The following is an 18,301-nucleotide window of genomic DNA, read 5'->3' as shown; positions in this document are numbered from 1 at the left end:
TTTTTTCCCTCTAGGATCCAGTAGTCGCTTGGGGTTTTATTTGGGGATTGAGCTACCTTACTTACATTCTAGCCTCAGTTTTTGGCTGAAAAAAAGATAATTTATCTTTCCTCTCAATATATTCTCTATAATATTTTCCACTTATCTAATTCTTCACCAAGTAAAAAAAGGCCATGAAATTCTGTTTACCATTGTATATTCTTCTTCCCAATGACATATCCCAAAGTATATTTCAAAACTTGTGGGTGAATCATTGTTTTTATTAACATGCTTTGTTTGAGTGAAGAATAACCTAGCTCTTATCTCCTAACATCTATTATCATCTCCATGCTGAGCAACACAATAGATGTTTCTCATACAAGCTGCTTAGTCCTTTCGCTATATACAAGTAAATATTCTACCAGGAGAATATTGAGAGAATGACCTATTAAATAAAAACATAAGAGCCAGATTCAGAGCCATGACCCATCTTAGATACAAACCTTGGAATGTTATGAACACGTTCCAAAATTTTTAAGCTTAACTCATTTTTAAAATCATGTTAGCAAGTAGAATTACATGTCTTAGAGAGAGAAATAAATATTCCAAATTATTTATTCAGTAAACATTTATAAAGCATCTACTGTGTGCAGGCACTTTGCAAAAACTCTAGGAATAACTATGAATTTAATGCAGATCCTTCTCTTTTGGAACTTACAGTCTAAGAACTGAACCATTAATATGTAATTAAAACCTGAAGGAAATAAATGATTAGAAAGAGGGAAATATGTTATTAAATAGAGGGACCTAAGCAAGTGTTTATTGTCAGAGAAACTCTGATTGAGAATCTGATATCCTTAAGGATGAGTTAAAGCAGGTCAGGTAAAGTGCAAAGAAGAAACGGGGAAAAAGTTGCAAGTTCTTTCCAATATCCTAACAAAACAGCCTTACAAATTTCATAGTGTCCTTGTAATTAATAATAACTGTGTGTGTCAATATTGTTCTACCCCTAAAACCTTTCACATTTATTATTTTAATTACTCCTCTCAAAAGCCTTATAACATTTATTATTTCATTCATCTCACAGATGAGGAAACTGAAATTCAGAGAAGTTAAATAACTTGACAATGTCATACAGCTAAAAGGTAGCAAAACTGGATCATCAACAGAAGAGGTCATGTCCCTAAGTCTTCCAAATAGAGTGACCTAGTTTTAGAGGAAGCAGAGAGCAGTGGTTAGACAGATTACCAGATACTACCTCTTGCTAGCCAGATGACTTTTGGTAAGCTTAACTTGTCTTTACTTGAAGTCCTTCATTTACAAGTGAAGATAATAACAATACCTACCTCATGCATTGTTATAAAAGATTATTTCAGTTAACATTTGTAAATTACTTAGAACAGTCTCTGTAATAGGAAGATGTCATTAAATAATAAAGTCATTTTTGCATGCCAGTGAACTTGAGAACTCCGGTGGACAAAAATTGTTTCAGAAAATCATTAGTCCTAAATTGAACTGATATCCAAAGTGTAACTAAATGATAGTCCTTTCTACTTAAAATTACTTTTGAAAAGCGACCTCTAAGCTGCAATAATATCCTTCTACAAATTTTTGAAACTCAGTAAGGGGATTAAATTTGACAGAAACAAACATTGGTCTTAAGGAGGTGAACATCTGGCCTTATACTCATATATTGGTGACACTACCAAAGAATACCAGTCTTCTCTGGGTTTTGTGACAAGGATCTGACTGATCCAGGTGATTGTATGCCATCTGAAGTCCTATGATAGGAAGCTTCTAAAGTACCCATCCAAAGGAAGAGGGAGCACAGAAACCACCATGAAGGGCTTTCTCTACCTTACCAAGTATATTATGGAAAATTGGTCTGGATCAGGTGCCTCCATTTTTTCAGCATTTTTATGAAAAAAAGAAAAAGGGAGAAAAAAAAAGGTACTGTTGGAAATAGATAAAAACTAGAAAAGAATATTGGCACCTTCTTTATAGAGTCACTATGAGGATTAAGTTTTATAAGAACATAAGGAAACAGCCTAATGCCGGCCAACCAGTAGTTGAAAGTACAGTAATGGCAGAAATTTGTTGCCAAATGGTAATTAAGTAATAGTAACAAAGAGAAATTAAAAATGTATGAATCATACTTCATTATAATTAAGTTGTGAAGATGAGGCTTTGTGATATATAAGTATAAGGACATACTATTTGAAATTGAAGGTTGATAAATACAAATACATCTGTGAAAAATTCAAAGATATTTTCGAGTGATTTTAATCAAAGTATCTTAAAAATAATTACTCTTAATTTGGTATAAGTAAAATCTTTATTATGTTTTCCTGCTACTAACTTTATTTAATGTTAACTTTTTATCTGTAGCATATGTATGTTCCTATTATACACTCACAGCAATAATCCCTATATACAAATTTAAAGATATGAAAGATAAAAACAAACTAGTAAAAGGAGAAGAACATGGGATTTGAAATGAGAAGACTGAGAATATAACTGTAATTAGCCATTCAGAGGACTTGTGACCTTTAATATGTCATCTAGATCCCCCAAGCTCAGTATCTTCATCTGCAGTGTAAGTGGGTTCATATTTACTCTATCTCCCTTAGGTGAGGAACATCCAGTGGTGTGCTGGGCTGACACATCTGCTGTGAGAACTGATAGCATCTTCCCCAAACTCTTTTCTCAATGGCATTAAGTGGATACTTTGAAGTTCACAATCATGAAATATTTATACCATGGAAATTGACAGTTGCTATGACTCAAAGATTCTCCATAGTCCCCTCACTTCTCTGAGATTTAGTTATTAATCTCTTGTTAGTACACTACTGGGAATGTGTAATGTGAAAACGTGCTTGAAAGTGTTTTATGAACTATAACATGTAATGCAAGTATGTTCTAATATTCATTAGGGAAAATTATAGATATGAAATCTGTGACTGCATATTAAAATATCATTAAATGATCTTGCCTAATTAAAAAGCAAAGATATAAGTGAGATAGTAGGATATTTAAATGATTTAATTGACTTGGATATTATAGAAAGGGCCTATCAAATCAAGCCAATGAAGGGTTGTTACATAGAACCTTTGCAAGGCAACTATCTGTTTGCAGGGGACTAATATGGTCTTTCCAAGGACCAAGCCAAGCTACACAATTTGTAGGACCCAACGTAAATGAAAACATTGGACACCTTGTTTGAAAATTATTAAGAATTTCAAGATAACAACAGCAGAGAGCATTAAACCAAGCATGGACAGTTCTGGGTAACAATCAGCTGCATGCTTATGAAACTAGCCTACCTAGGACATAGGACTGTTAGTGCTAAGACTAGAACAGTCTAGGGGCAGAGACTAGGATGGTTAGTTACCCTACCTTTGTTTCAAAAAATAGTTAGTATTAATATATTATTAATGTTTTAGCATACCCAATGAAATATACCAAAAAAAAAAAAAAAAAAAAAAAAAACAACAAAACACCAAGTACTATCTATTCAGTCATAAGAGCAGGCAGAGAATACAGCTTAAATAATACTTTTGTCTATAAAGATCTTTGCTTATTTCAGTCTGTGCAACTTAGTGAACTAAATTATTCTGCTGTGTGGTTCAGTGGTCCCAAGTCTTTCCAAACACACAAAGACTATAGAAAGCCATTACAAAATTTACCTAAAAGCAAGTTTCAGACAAATTTTAAGTGACTAAATTGACCATTATTCTTCATGTTTAAGATAATTCTACAGATGTGTTTATAAACTGGAAATAAGATCTATGAAATGTTGAAAAAACACTACTGGATGATATAATCATGTAAAGCAAAAGATTAGACATGTGCACACACACACACAAACACTGAGGTTACAAAGAGGAGAAATTTATCTGTTTAAAATAATAAACAATTTAAAGCGATAACACATGAAATAGTTCTGTTGACCTCCTTTATAGACTTTATGGAGAAGACTATGACTCATTAGGACTGATTCAATGTTCTTTGCAAAAAAATAAAGATAAATAAGGCAGTGGATGACTTGTTAATGCAAATGGTGAATTCCAATGACTTTCTGATTCAGTAGTTTTCTAGTAGGGTTAGAGTATTTGCATTTCTAACAAGTTATAGGTCGTATTTCTGGTTCTAGGACCATACCTTTGATGACCACAGAATTTGTGGAGCATCTCTGATGTTAAATACCATTTAATATGTAATTATATGGCAAGGAACAATCACCCACCATTATATTTACTTCATTGTTCTGTTTCCATTGATGAGAAAATTTCCTAAGTCAAATTAAAAGTATGTTCTTATAAATATAAATGTTAATTTATTACATTTATGGCTGTAGGGCTAGTACTTTATTTGAGAAATCTTGAATTGGATTAAAAGTTAATGCTTCTATTATACCTAAGACTTGCTTAGATCCAGAATCCGTTTTGATCTACAATATTATATTTCTGCTGCAATTAGTTTAAAATACAAGTCTTTATAAAGTACTCATCCACCAAATAGAACCTCCTAAAATTATCATGTGTAAACTTGTAAGACAATGCACATCACAGTGTCTGAATTAAGTAGTACATTAGGAGAGTAAATTAGGGCGAATATAGCCAGTGGGTCTAACAGTCACTTTTCTTCAATCTTCACATGCACTAATATATATTTTTCTATCTTCTTTTTCCCTTTTTTTCCTCCAGTTAAATCTCTGAAGCTCTACGAAATATTAAAATTGGTTAGAGATTCACTTAAAATAAGGCTAAATCAACTAAATTAAATTACTGTGTTCTGAAGATTTAACAACATACTTTTTCACATTTCAAAATCCAACAGGCAAGATAAAGTACATCTATAACCCAGCTTCCTAGAAAGGAGTACACTGAATTAAATAAGATGATGTATGAAAATGTCCACCTAGTGCCTGCCACTTAGTAGTTGCTTAATTTTTTAAACATTATTTTCAAGGGTCCATATTGAAACAGTTATCAATATAAACACAGAAGTGAGTGATGTGTGATTTCAAAGGCAGAAGCATTTTTAGATTGTCAGAATATAGGAAAAAATTTCAAGTGAAGGAAATAATAAATTCAGATAAATAATATATTCAATAAAGTTTTTAAAATGTAAGTTCAAGTTTAGAAAAGGGAGAGCAATTTAGCCTAAATCTGTGAATTTCAACACTGGTTGCTCATTAAAATCACCTGTGGTGTTTTTAAAACTCCAAATGCCTGAGCCCCACTTTATGCAATTAACTCGAATCTCCAGGGACCAGAGATAGGCAGCAAAATGAAACAAACAAACAAACACTCTCAGAGTACTATTGGGAAAGAAATGAAGAAGGAATAGACAGATTGACAAGTTGCAGTTTCCTATTGTTATCACCAGCCTGAAACTGTTTATTAATTTCCCATGGGAATGTAGCATACAGATTTAAAGGCATATCACAGAGTAATTTGGGCAATTGTCACTGTCCTTCACAAAGAACTTCTAGCCATTTTGGCATCTGTGACTGCTAACAAGGTCCCTGCTGGCTTATTAGACTTTCTACCCCTGGGGAATCCCTGGACAAGAGTGAGGTAATAACACGTTCTGCACTTCGCAGTTAATGGATGAAAATAGCAAGTCAATAAATTCATTTCATAGTACATAGGAAAAAGGCTTCTAAGGTGTGTCAGCAGGTCAGTACAGATACAATCCAAGTCTAGCATACAGGAAAAAAGCACAGGGTTTGAAAACAATCAGAGCTATATTCAATTCTTTGACTCCCTCAATTACTAGCTTAAATTTATTTATTTATTGAATTTAATAGTTCACTTCTATTGTATTTTTCCATTACCATTTATCACCTGTATACCCACTTCCACCTCTACCACCCTACCTGCCCCCTGCAATCACCACTAGCTTGAATTCAGATGTGTTATTTAACTTCTGTAAACTTAAGTTTTCTCATCTGAAAAACTTGGACAATGATAATATTTATATCACAAATAGTCCTGGGATTCAAATGAGATCACATATATTAAAGATATTTGAAAAGCTTGTTGTATGAATTTTCATTACATATAATACTTGATATCTGAAATCTCCTTTTTGGCCTGCTCCTCTAAAAAATAATAAACTTTCAGCAACAGAAACTACTGATATTGGTGTAATCGTTTCCTATTTTTCCAAGGGGATTTATAATCCAAAAAATAAGTGTAATAAAGTAAAATAGAAAATAGTTTATTCACATTTTTATATTACCCACATCTATGACGTTTTCTCTGTTTTGTCACTGAAGTATCAGAGGCCACTTTGAAGGCCCCTTATAGATTTTATGCAGATATATGTATCGTTCCTATTCCTAATCGCTACAGGACTGTGCAAGTGAAGGATTAATGAGTATTTTAGGTTTGGGTTTTTTTAAAACACAAAGATGTGCAAGGTTCTGTTTTTTACTGTGGAAAATCAAAGCAAAGAATTTGGTCCCTATTCCTGAGGCATTTCCAATCTCTTTGAAGAGGCAAGATATACATAGTTCATTTAAAGTTGTTAATATAATCAGGTTGTCTGTATTAACAATCTCGTAATCTATCAAAGGGAGGCTGGACATTTGTTTAGCCTCTATCTCTGTACTATTTCTGAGTATATATCACAATATATTCTGACAAATTCCATCTACTTCTTATTCATATGCCCCTCTTAAATAACATTAGAGGCTTTCCTAAACACAGCACCTGGTAAGTTAGCAAAAGAAGTGTGCAAAGAAACACTAGGCTTGCTGAAAACACTTTTAGAATGGCAATCCTGCTTCCTAAGATCATCCAGAAGCACCTAATGTTGAATGACAGCAAGCAACAAGCAGGGTTCTGTAGAGCAATGAAGTTCAGGAAGGGAAGAAGTGTCTGTTGCTGGTATGAGTCCTGACAGTGATGAGTTGTGACAAAAATAGGCTTTTCTGCTGGTCTTGGTTAGTAGCGCTCATGATAGGCACACACTTATCAAATTAAATGAACTTATAAAGTAATAGCTTCTACTGAGGAAGAATCCATTTTATACCAGATTCTATAGTAGAGGCTTCACACATGCTATCAAAATTAATCCTCATCAAAATTATAGAGCTGGGCATTAATTATTCTCTCCTACCAATAAAGAAACCAAGGCTCAAAGAAAATAACTAACTTGACAATGATCATACTTTCTGTAGATGAAATCATGGCATAATTAGCTCTAAAAGTCCTTCCTGTACAGCAGTATCTTCATACTTGGATAGACACACAGGTTCACTCAGATACTCTAAAGGGCACATGGCATAGAGAGCCTTAACGAAATTTATTTCCAGGTTCTCCTCCCAAGTATACTTTCCTGCAGTGAATCTGAGAAGACTCCTGAAGGTGCTCCTTTACCAGCTCCACTTTCACAGTCTCCCTTTCCTGACTTTTCAGAAGAAAGGCATACCTTTCACTCCGTCTTGAACCCATTCTCAACACAGCACTTTCCCAGAAAGGGTAAAAACTTACAAGGTGCAAAACAAGTGGAGAATTCAAAGTAGTGTGGCAGTGTTGCAGAAGGGAATGACTTTAATAACTATGTATCAAAAATATTACAGGTCAAGCGATTTGTAAATAAATTTCTAATGTATAAGATTGCTTTCATTAAATAATTCTTGATTGAGCTGTCAGCTGATGGATCAGATTATTTAGATCCTGGGTCAGTATGTCATTTTTGGCCTATATAACTAAAAAGGAGTTCAAATAATGAAGTGAAATTAATATAAAAATATTTTCATTCTAACCGAGTTATTTATGAAAACAAAGTTTTCTTAGGACTTAAATTTATTTTTAAAAAGTTAGAATAGAATTTATGTTAAACTTTATTCTTTCATTCATTAATCTCCAAATTTTAATTAACAATCTTTCATCGATATTATTAAGAAATAAAATTTTAATTTTTATGTTTAATAATTGTTTTATTTATTGATTTGAGAGAGACAGAGACAGAGAGATAGAGCCATTGATTTGTTGTTCCATTTATTTATGCATTCACTTGTTGATTCTTTTATGTGCCCTCACCAGTGATCAAACCTGAAATTTTGGCTTATAGGGATGATTCTCTAACCAACTGAGCTACCCAACAAGGGTCTAATAATTATTTTAGGTGTACAAATTACCAGTTATAAAAACAGGTATGTGAAGGTAAAGTACAGCATAGGAAATACAATAAATAATATTGTAATAACTATGTATAATGTCAGCTATGTACAAGACTAATTGGGTTAAGTTATATAAATTACTAATTACTATGTTGTACACCTGAAACTAATATAATATTGTATGTCAATGGTATTTGAAAAATACAAACATTTAAAAAATATATAATAACTAAATTGTTTAATGATAATAACCCAGAAGATTACATTAATGGTCACATATTTTTTACAAGTTTAAATTTTTATACCTACTTTTGTTCCATAAAAGTAAGATAGGCTGATGTAACAGTTTTTTGTCTTTTTTTAATTTTCAAGTATAACTTATACAATATTTAGGCATAAATTATCTGGGAAAATAGAATAAAAACATGAAACTAAGTGAAAAAAAAAAAACCATAAAATTTTAGAGTATAAAACTCAGAACTTCTCTGAGCCTCAGTTGTCTCTAATTTACAATGGGAATAATAACTTCTAGTTGACAGAGTTGCTATGGATTAGAGGACATATGTCACCAAAAAAGCATTTAGCTCAATTAACATTCAGAAAATAATAGCTCTTATTATAACTATTGTTCCCACTATTAATATTCCTGATGCAATGAATGGAACAATTTAATGGCGTTCTGATGAACTCTGAAATCAACGTTTTACAAAATCAACCTCACTCTCACCTGATGCCGACCCCACCCCCCACCCCTAGACCCCAGACTGTTGACAATGCATATCTCTGGAACCGGAAACCAAAGTTAAAAGTAACCACTGGAACTAGAAAGCAAAAAGACACACAATAGGCTAGAAAGATATGTTCGAAGTGTTGTTACAGACTGGAATGAAGTGAGAATAACTATGCTGATTATTATTAAAAAAGGTTAACTACTTTTGAGTATCTAAAGGAGGAATAATAGACGGAAGCAACAGAAGGGAGCACAAATTGGTTCAACCTAATTTATGTGATTAATCAATTCATTGTACCCAGATTCATACCATTCAATTCCAGAAAGATTTATTAAATACTCACTGGGTATTCAGAATTTAGAAAGTTGCAGTACAGAATGAATTTTATTATTCATTTTATGACTTTGAATTAGGCTTTCACATGTTATTGTAACCCAAATGAAATAATCACTTAGATTTTCAATCATTAAGGTAAACTAATATTATTTTCAATATTTTTTTTACTAACAGGATTTGCTAGTCCACTTACTGGGATAGCAGATGCCTCTCAAAGCACTATGCACAATGCCTTGCACATATATATGAATGGAACAATGTCTCAGGTACAAGGATCTGCCAACGATCCCATTTTCCTTCTTCACCATGCATTTGTTGACAGGTTGGTAGACACTTCTTTATAAATTATGTGCATATTGGTGTTAAATGCAGTGTAACTTTAGCTATTACATAAAAACTAAGAAACTGTGGTGATCTAATGTCTGAGATCAGATTCTCTCAGAAACAGAACTTAAACTAAGGATTTGAATGTAAAGGTTTTATTAAAGTGTTTTTTAATAGAGAAACCAGAGAGAGAATGAGTAAAGCAGGTAAGAAAAAGAAAGAAGCCAAATAAGAGTACAATTTCAGTTGAAATCCCAGACTTGGCCAGATCTTGGTATAATATAAAGTACACCTCAGTTTGTCTCGCCTTAAGACAAAAGAACTGACTTTTTGGACTCCCATATTAAATAGCCATTGGCTACAGTGTTTAGGAGTAAAGCTTGTAAAGTCAGGAAGGTGGGCACATAAGAGTTGGTGTCAGGCTATCTAACACCATCTGGACAGGGCACTAATCTGCTATATCTCATATATATATATATATTTCTCTCTCTCTTTCTGGTATTGTATTGTTATTTCTTCTTTTCCAACATCAGACCCTCACATATAAGCAGATATAATCTTTGACCTCAGTGATTGACCTGAGAATTAAATGAGCAGTTCTCTAGACAGGATGCACTATGGCCCAACCATCGTATTTAAAGTGATTTAATTCTTCTGGAGCTCTCTTCATCTATGATAGCAGAAAAGAAAGTGTATGGAGGATGGTCAGCTGTCTGTTTCTGGTATTCAAGAGGAGAGAAGAAAATAAAGCATCAAATAATGGCAAACAAATGTAGGGTTCTTTTTCTGTTCCTTCTAAGGTAATTTTCTCACAACAGCTAATGAATAAAGGGCACAGATTTATACCTACCGTTAAGATAATAGTGTCATCCTCTTTGGTTAATATAACAGGTTCTATTTTTTTTCTCTTGCAAAGATAAGGAAACTAAAACTGACGACTAAATGTTTTACTCATCACCATTTCCACTTCAGTCATGTCCCCAGAAACATAGGCATAATATTAAATAAGAAAGTAACTAGTAGACTGGAGGATTATTAGAAAGATTTTTATTGCCTTCACGGAAACTCTAATATTACAGGAATTAATTAATATTACAAGTCAAGTTTTATTCAGGAAACTTTTTTTTAGATTTTTATTTATTGATTTTTAGGCAGAGGGGAAGGAAGGGAGAAAGAGAGGAAGAGAAACATCAATCAGTTGCCTCTTGAACATGCCCCAACTGGGGACTGAGCCTGCAATCCAGGCATGTGCCCTGACTGGGAATCAAACTTGTGACCTTTTGCTTTGCGGGATGACTCCCAACCAACTGAGCCACATAGCCAGGGCCAGAAAACAGTTTTTAAGAAAGTGTATAAACACTAAAATTATTATAGCAATAGAATACTATAACCACCTAAACCCATATATAAAGGAGGGGAAGAAGGCTGGATAAACATCTTACCAGAAAAGACAGATTGGACTTTTTTTACTGAGTCATTTTTTAAATATTGTACTGTCCTTGTGAGTTTTTAGCATTTTTGATCTTGAGTGTTACCTCATGAACTTGAAAGAATACTAGACTTACTAGACACCTTGATGTCCTAAGCAAGAAATCTCAAACTATGGTTTATAGGTCAAATCTATCATTGACCTTCTTTGTAAATAAGGTTTTATTGGCACACAGCCATGATTATTTATTAATATATTGTCTATGGATGCTTTTATGCTACAATGGCATAGTTGAATAGTTGTGACCAAGACCAAATGGTCCACAAAATTAAAAATATTTAGTTTTGTCGCCTTACCAAAAAAAAAAAAAAAAATGTTGACCCCTGCCAAACTACAAAATCTCATATTTATATACCAGATAAGAGAAAAAAGTTGAGCTTTAGCTAGCCCTCCAAATATATATGTTTTAAAAAAATGTTATAATTGAATTCAATATCTGGAGGCATGTTTGATTAACAGAGATAAAGCCATTATGCAGGTGGCTTTTAGATGCCACTCTGCCACCTTTGAAAGAGGGAATTCTGCCCTCCCAGAATTCTTGGCCAAACCTATCTTAATAGACCTGGGTGACTTTAGCTCAACCAGCTACATAAGCACTCCTGGCAATCCCTGAAGGACTGCTATCAAGCACTGTGGGGCCAGGAAAATAACTACCTGTTGGGGGACACCCCCAGGGAGCCGTCTTCCCAGAAACTCTAGCGAAAGCAGAAGAAGACCAGAGGCTGCTGATAGTGGGGCCCTATAGAATAAGACAACTCCAGCCTTGCCTGGGGAAGAATTTGGAAAGGAAGAGGTCAAGGAGAATGAAGAAACTGTCCAAAAGGTGCGTGTAGAAGCCACCAGGGACTTTTGAGGATGTTGTGGTACAGGGGAGGCCTGATTTTGAAATACACATAATAATGTGTGATGATGATCCACCCACACCTGAGAAAGAAGATGAAAAAGTCTGTCCACCAGCTGCCCATAACACATTGCGTACCGGGGTATTTAAATACCTTTTAGAAATTACGAGAATTCTCGCCACTCGTAGGCAATGTGTTGTTTAGGTTATCCCGCAATTAATAAAAAAGTTAAACTTGGACCTGTCATCAATTACATAAGTCTTTTTTTTAAACAATGGTGAGCCCTGGCTGGTGTGGCTCAATGAACTAAACACCAGCCTGCAAACTGGTAAGGTCACTGGTTCGATTCTGAGTCAGGGCATATGCCTGGGATGCAGGCCAGGTTCCCCATTGGGGGCATGTGAGAGGCAACCCATCCGAAACATCAATTACATTGATGTTTCTCTCCCTTTCTCCCTCCCATGTCCTCTCTCAAAAAATAAATAAATAAAACTTTTTAAAAAAATAGTGGTAAGCTGGAGGCTACTACCTCTTTTTTGAGTCTGGTCAGAGGGCTGATGGGATGCCATTTGGACCCAACAGGATGACTTACATGTGTAAAAATATAATGAGAATGCTTGAGATGCATTGGTCAAAAAATTTGCTGCTCAGAATGTAGCTCAGATGACTGATTTCCAAAAGAAATAATCGAGAAGGTAATGAGAAAGAAAAAAGGTATGGCATATTAAAAGGTGTGGCAGATGAAGTGGTAAAAAAAATTGTGACCATTAAAATTTAGAGATTCTTATATTGGACACCTGTTTTCTGATCAATGATCTGTGAGTTCTAGATTTTTTAGCCAACCAGAGGTGTGTAGAAGGACAAAAATAAAAGGTATTGGATATATTTAGAACTGTCCCTGGCAACGTCAGTGTGCTTATGCAAGGAAAAGATCTCTCAGAGATACCTTTGTCTACATCAGTGGTTTTCAACCTTTTTCATCTCATAGCACACATAAACTAATTATTAAAATTCTATGGCACACCAAAAAATATAGTTTTGGCTGATATGACAAAAAATACAGGTACAGTATACTTTTGATTCAGTCACACCAGACAGCTATTGTTGTGTTGGCTGTTGTCATTTTTTAATTTGACAACTAAGGGAAAAGAGGTCAGTGCCCCTGTCTGAACAGTCAGGTATTGCATGTTTTAAAATTTTTGCAGCACACCAGTTGAAAATCACTGGTCTACACAGTAGTAATTTTTTTCGTGGAGGTGGGGGGTGGGAATTGGACCTTTATTATATTGATGATAGGAGCTAGTGACCAAGTCAAAGGAGAAAAATTAAGAGACAGATCTTTTCAGGCAGTGTGAATAAAGAGCCTCCTCTCCTCTGGCAGAAGCTCCTCTAGATTGTGATGGATTCCAAATCCAAAATATAGAAATATGAAAAAATTTCATTACAATGCCCTGAACATGGACTATCTCAAACCCTTGCATTCTCCAGTGAGCTCTGATTTCTAAACTGCACTGAAAAGCCCATGTTCCCTTTGCTAACTTAATATTTGGGGACCCTGCTCCTTGGCTCTTCTTTTCTTCCACTAGTTGTCAGTCAATATCTAACACGTATTTCTTCACCCACCAGTTTCGTGTAAAATAGAGACAAAACCCTAGAGAGTCTCAAGCATAGTCATACTTCATTACTAGTAATGTGTTTTTATTTATTAAGGATTATTTCGTGCTAAGGCTGTGTTAGATTTTAAAATTTGTGGGTTAAATCCTCTTTGTTGTGTTGCTTTCATTATGAAAATAAATAAAACTTTGTATTTGAGTCTCCAAAAACAAATAAATAAATAAATAAAATATAGTTTTGGGTTTATTTTAATTTAGAAAATTATATAAAAGAGCAAATTGGGAAAATTGCCTAAAACATATTCTACAACCTAGAAAAAAATTGGGTAAGTATAGAAAGGATCAAATTTACAAAATAAGATGTCTCACTTCACCATTCTATTCTTGTTTCCAGGGGAAAAAAAGCATAATATTTATCTTGTATACAGTAGAGAATTGTATCTGCACATGATTTTGTATGTTTTTTTCCTATTTAATAATTTATCTTAGATATATTTCCACATCAGTACATGCAAATCAATCTTTTTCCTTGTAAAACCTTTATAGAATTCCATTGTATGTCAAGATAATGATAAGACAAGCCACAGACTGGGATAAAATATTTGTAAAATACACACCTGATAAAGAATTGTTAACCAAAATATACAAAGAACTCTTAAAACTCAACAATAAGAAAATAAACCAGATTTAAAAATGTCAAAATCCTTAACAGAGACCTCACCAAAGAAGATGCACAATTGCAAAATGAGCATATGAAAATATACTCCACATCATATATTATCATATCCCTTTATAAATTGAATTAAAACAACAAGATACCACTACAGATCTATTAAAATGCTCAAAATCTGGAACCCTGATAACACCAAATGCTGGTAAGGATGTGTAGCAACAGGAATCTCATTCATTACTGATAGGAATATAAAATAATACAGCTAGCTTAGAAAACAGTATGGCACCTTCTTACAAAACTAAATTTGCCCCTATGTGATCCAATAATCATGTTCCTGGGAATTTACCCAAAAGAGCTAAAAATGTATAGCCACAAAAAATCCCATACATAAATGTTTATAGCAACTTTACAATTGCCAAAACTTGGAGGCAAGCAAAATGTCCTTCAATATGTGAATGGATAAATAAACTGTGGACCCTGGCTGGTTTGGCTCAGTGGATTGAGCGTCGGCCTGCGAGCTAAGTGTCGCTGGTTCGATCTTCCAGTCAGGGCACATCAGAGAAGGAAAACTCTGACTCCAAAAAACCTCCGCTGCCTTGCGGCATACCTCTTCAGGGGAAAGGCTAAGGGAGTAAACCCCGACAGAAAATCCGGAGCCGGAGTCCCTAAGGCGGTTTGACGTTGTAGTCAACACCGGCAACTCCTGCGGCGCACCTGAAGCCAAGCTGTGTTGACTCCGTCTTTCCCTTGGGCCCTTCAGCTGCGAAGAGAGGGGGGGTCTGCTGCATGGGCAACAGCAGACCCTCCATATCACCCTGCCCAGGCTCTGTAGCTTCAGCTTCACTGGAGAGGACACTCCAGCGTCATCGCAAGATGTCGATTCAACACGGGAGGAGACAGATACCGTGTCACTCCCGAGTCGGACTGCACAACCATTCTCGGCGGTGCAGATAGACTCTTAAGAAGCTACACCATCGTCTCTCGAGACGGACGGCTGCCGAAGAAGAAGAAAATAAACTGTGGAACCTTTAGAAATGGAGTATTATCCAGCAATAAAAAGAAATGGCCTATCAAGCCATGAAAAGACATGGAGGAAACTTAAATGTATATTATTAAGTAAGAGAACAAATCTGAAAAGTTTATATACTCTATGATCCCAACTGTATGACATCCTGAAGAAGACAAAACTGTGGAGTGTACAATGATCAGTGTTTGCCAAGGGTGGGGGTACGGGGAGACAAATAGGGAGAGCACAGAGGATTTTTAGGGTACTGAGAATACTCTGTATGATACTATAATGGTGGGTGTATGTCATTATGTATTTGTCCAAACCCTAGAATGTACAACACCAAGAGTGAGCCCTAATGTAAACTATGGACTTTGAGTGAATATGATATGTCATGTAGGTTCATCGGTTGTAACAATGTACCGCTGTGGTGGTAAATGTTGATAATGGGTGGGGACAGGGGATTATAAGGAAAATCTCTATACCTTCCTCTCAATTTTGTTGTAAACCCAAAGCTTCTCTAAAAAACAAACAAACAAACCAGAAGTAAGGCTATGACCTACTCAACATTTTAAAGAACTGAAATGACTGATAAACACTATTCTGTTCTTACCAAATATCAGGCAAAGCACCATCAGGACTCTGATAAATAGAAATATAAAATGGGTAGTGAGGAAACTGATGACTCCTTCTTTTCTTTCTTAAATAGCAAAGAATATAATAAAGTTGACATAAAATACAAAGAATTATTCTGGTTAGACACAGAATCTCTGCTATTTATAAATTAAAAAACAATCCTTTATATTGTAGGCAAAGCTCAGAAGCAATAATCCAAGGAAATAAGGCCATCAAAATTTAGACAATTTGCTATGGTATTTTATAAATTTTACAACTTTTTTAAAACTTAGATATTATAAATCAGGTCAAATAAAATTTGCTTTCCAAAACTTTGTCCTTCATTAGGTCTTTCATATTTTGAAACAAACTGACACTTTAAGGAATTTTTAGGGGCTCCACATGGTCAGCACAGCTTTTATTGTAATATTAAGATGATATTGACATTCAATGTGTTTATAATTGCTATATTAAAATGAATCAATACAGGTTTTAAATAAGAACTTCATTGTATAGACATGCCATAATTTAGAAATCACTTAATCACTTAAAAAGCATTTTAGTTGTTTTTCTCTCTTTTGCTAAACAATATATATAAGTATACAATTTTGATTTGTGAATATAGCTAAAGATCAGTTCTCAACACTGGACTTGAAAGGTGTTTATCACTCTTTATTACATTTTAAACTGTTGATATTTCCAAATTGCATTCCAAAAATGACTGTTCCAACTACATTCTCACAGAGAATAAATGTGTGTCTGTCATCCTGTCCTAGGTCTAATGAACCTTATTAATCTTTGCTACTCTGAAAAGTAGGAAAGTATTCATTAGGAGTTCTGTATTTCCTGTGTATGTTTTAGAATATATTTTTTTCTAAAATGTCTGTTCACATTCTCTGCTACTTCATATTAGGTTTATTTGTCTTTTTATTACTGAGTTGTTGAGGCTAGTCATACTTTTTCTTAATTGTCCATTTTTGTCATAACATTGAAAATATTTTCTATAGTTCTTAATTATTTTTTAAAGTGTTAGTGGTATGCTTCTAGCTATTCAGAAGTGTTTTTGTATGGTTCTTTTTGTGCAATCTTGTTCATGGCTTCAGAGTCCTTAACTTTTTGTGTTTTTATCTGTAAAACGATTGAATTGATCTAAAGTTCCAAGGTCCTTTATGGACTTTACAATACTCTGAATAATGTTGTTTATTTTTAATGACAGTAGAATACATTAGCACAATTAAGGGTTTTAGTGGATTTCTTAGTGACAGCTTAATCATGCTTTTAGTTGTGATTGATAAGTATCTGACAAATAGATAAGTCCAATTCATAGTGAAAATTATTTTCTCTAATATTCAGATTAAGGCTTGACAAGAGACTCAACACTCTTCTCAAGTTCATAAAAAAAGAAAAAAATAGAAAAAGAAAAACTTTCTGGCAAGGAGAGTGGGTTGAGAAGTAATTACTACAACAAAAAAATAGGCTGGAGTTTTGTTTATTCTTTTTTTCTAAGAAGATTGGATTTGGGGCATGCTAAAGAGAGAAAAAGTTCTAACTTTAACTTAACCTAACACTAGGACACCCACCGAGCAGAGCGGATATTTTCACAATGAAATTAAGAGATTTTATGCATATAGCTTCCTCAGGAAAGATGAACGTCAGTGCTAGATGGTGCCCTGTGGATAAATGTTAAAGAAATAGAAAGGAGTCTTTGAAAAGACTTCCATTTCCTTGACACCTAATCACTCAAGGAGGGCCCAGGTGGACAAAGGCCAGCACACCTCTGCATGCCTGTGGTCATTCACCTACTAATTCAACAAACATGAAACGTCCTTTATGTGTTGTGTGCTATGTCAGGCCATGCGGATGCAGCAGTCACTAATACTATCCCTCCTTCCCTAACACCTCCCAATCTAGGTGTGTAAATAACAAAATGTAACTTCTGCAGTAACGGTGGTTTGATGGGCTAGAATATGTGGGAGCAAAGAAATGAGCAACAAGGAAGTAAGGAGCACAAGAGCAGTCTTTTTCAAGCCCTGCATCTGCAGCACCTATCACCATGCCTGGCACTGAGTGGATTTGCAATGGATATTCAGTTGCTAGATTTTATTGTTTGGAACACTCTCATAATGGTAGCTTTATGAATAATGAATAGGATTTTGACCTGTGAAGTTTGGTAATAAAAACATGCAATTCATAGGAAACAAAACAAGAAAGGCAAAGAAGTGTACAGGGGGAAAAAAAAAACTTCAGGAAATAAGCAGTAGTTAAACCTACTAAAATACTAAAATTACAGCTGACATTGGTGCTTACTGTACACCAAATGCTAAGTGCATCATGTGGATTGACTCATTTAACACTTACGGTAATCTTACCAGTTAAATGTCACTGACAAATGGACTGAAGCAAAGAGAGTTTAAGTAACGTGTTGGAATATGAATCCATGTTCTTAACCTTTTCTATATGCAGCTTCATAAAGGATTTTGAGAAAGACTTAACATAAGAAATGTTAGTATATGTAAACTCCCGGCAGCCGTCCGTCTCGAGAGACGATGGTATAGC

At 34.5% G+C, this 18,301-nt stretch overlaps 1 protein-coding gene and 1 pseudogene across 1 annotated transcript in view; both read left to right on the top strand.

The window, feature by feature from the left end:
- TYR (tyrosinase) overlaps window positions 1-18,301 on the top strand; it is a 71,200-nt gene that overhangs the window by 22,027 nt on the left and 30,872 nt on the right. The window contains exon 3 of the mRNA XM_090267801.1: window positions 9,358-9,505. Within this exon, the coding sequence (XP_090123927.1) occupies window positions 9,358-9,505 (148 nt within the window). The remainder of the gene's footprint in view (window positions 1-9,357; window positions 9,506-18,301) is intronic.
- Window positions 11,469-12,525, top strand: LOC150018619 (telomeric repeat-binding factor 2-interacting protein 1-like; annotated as a pseudogene).

The sequence above is a fragment of the Furipterus horrens genome, unplaced genomic scaffold, assembly GCF_987537825.1.
Source record: "Furipterus horrens unplaced genomic scaffold, mFurHor1.1.pri manual_scaffold_2, whole genome shotgun sequence".
NCBI lineage: Eukaryota > Metazoa > Chordata > Mammalia > Chiroptera > Furipteridae > Furipterus > Furipterus horrens.
The sequence above is the reverse complement of the archived record's forward strand: the minus strand, read 5'-3'. Positions and strand labels throughout refer to the sequence as shown.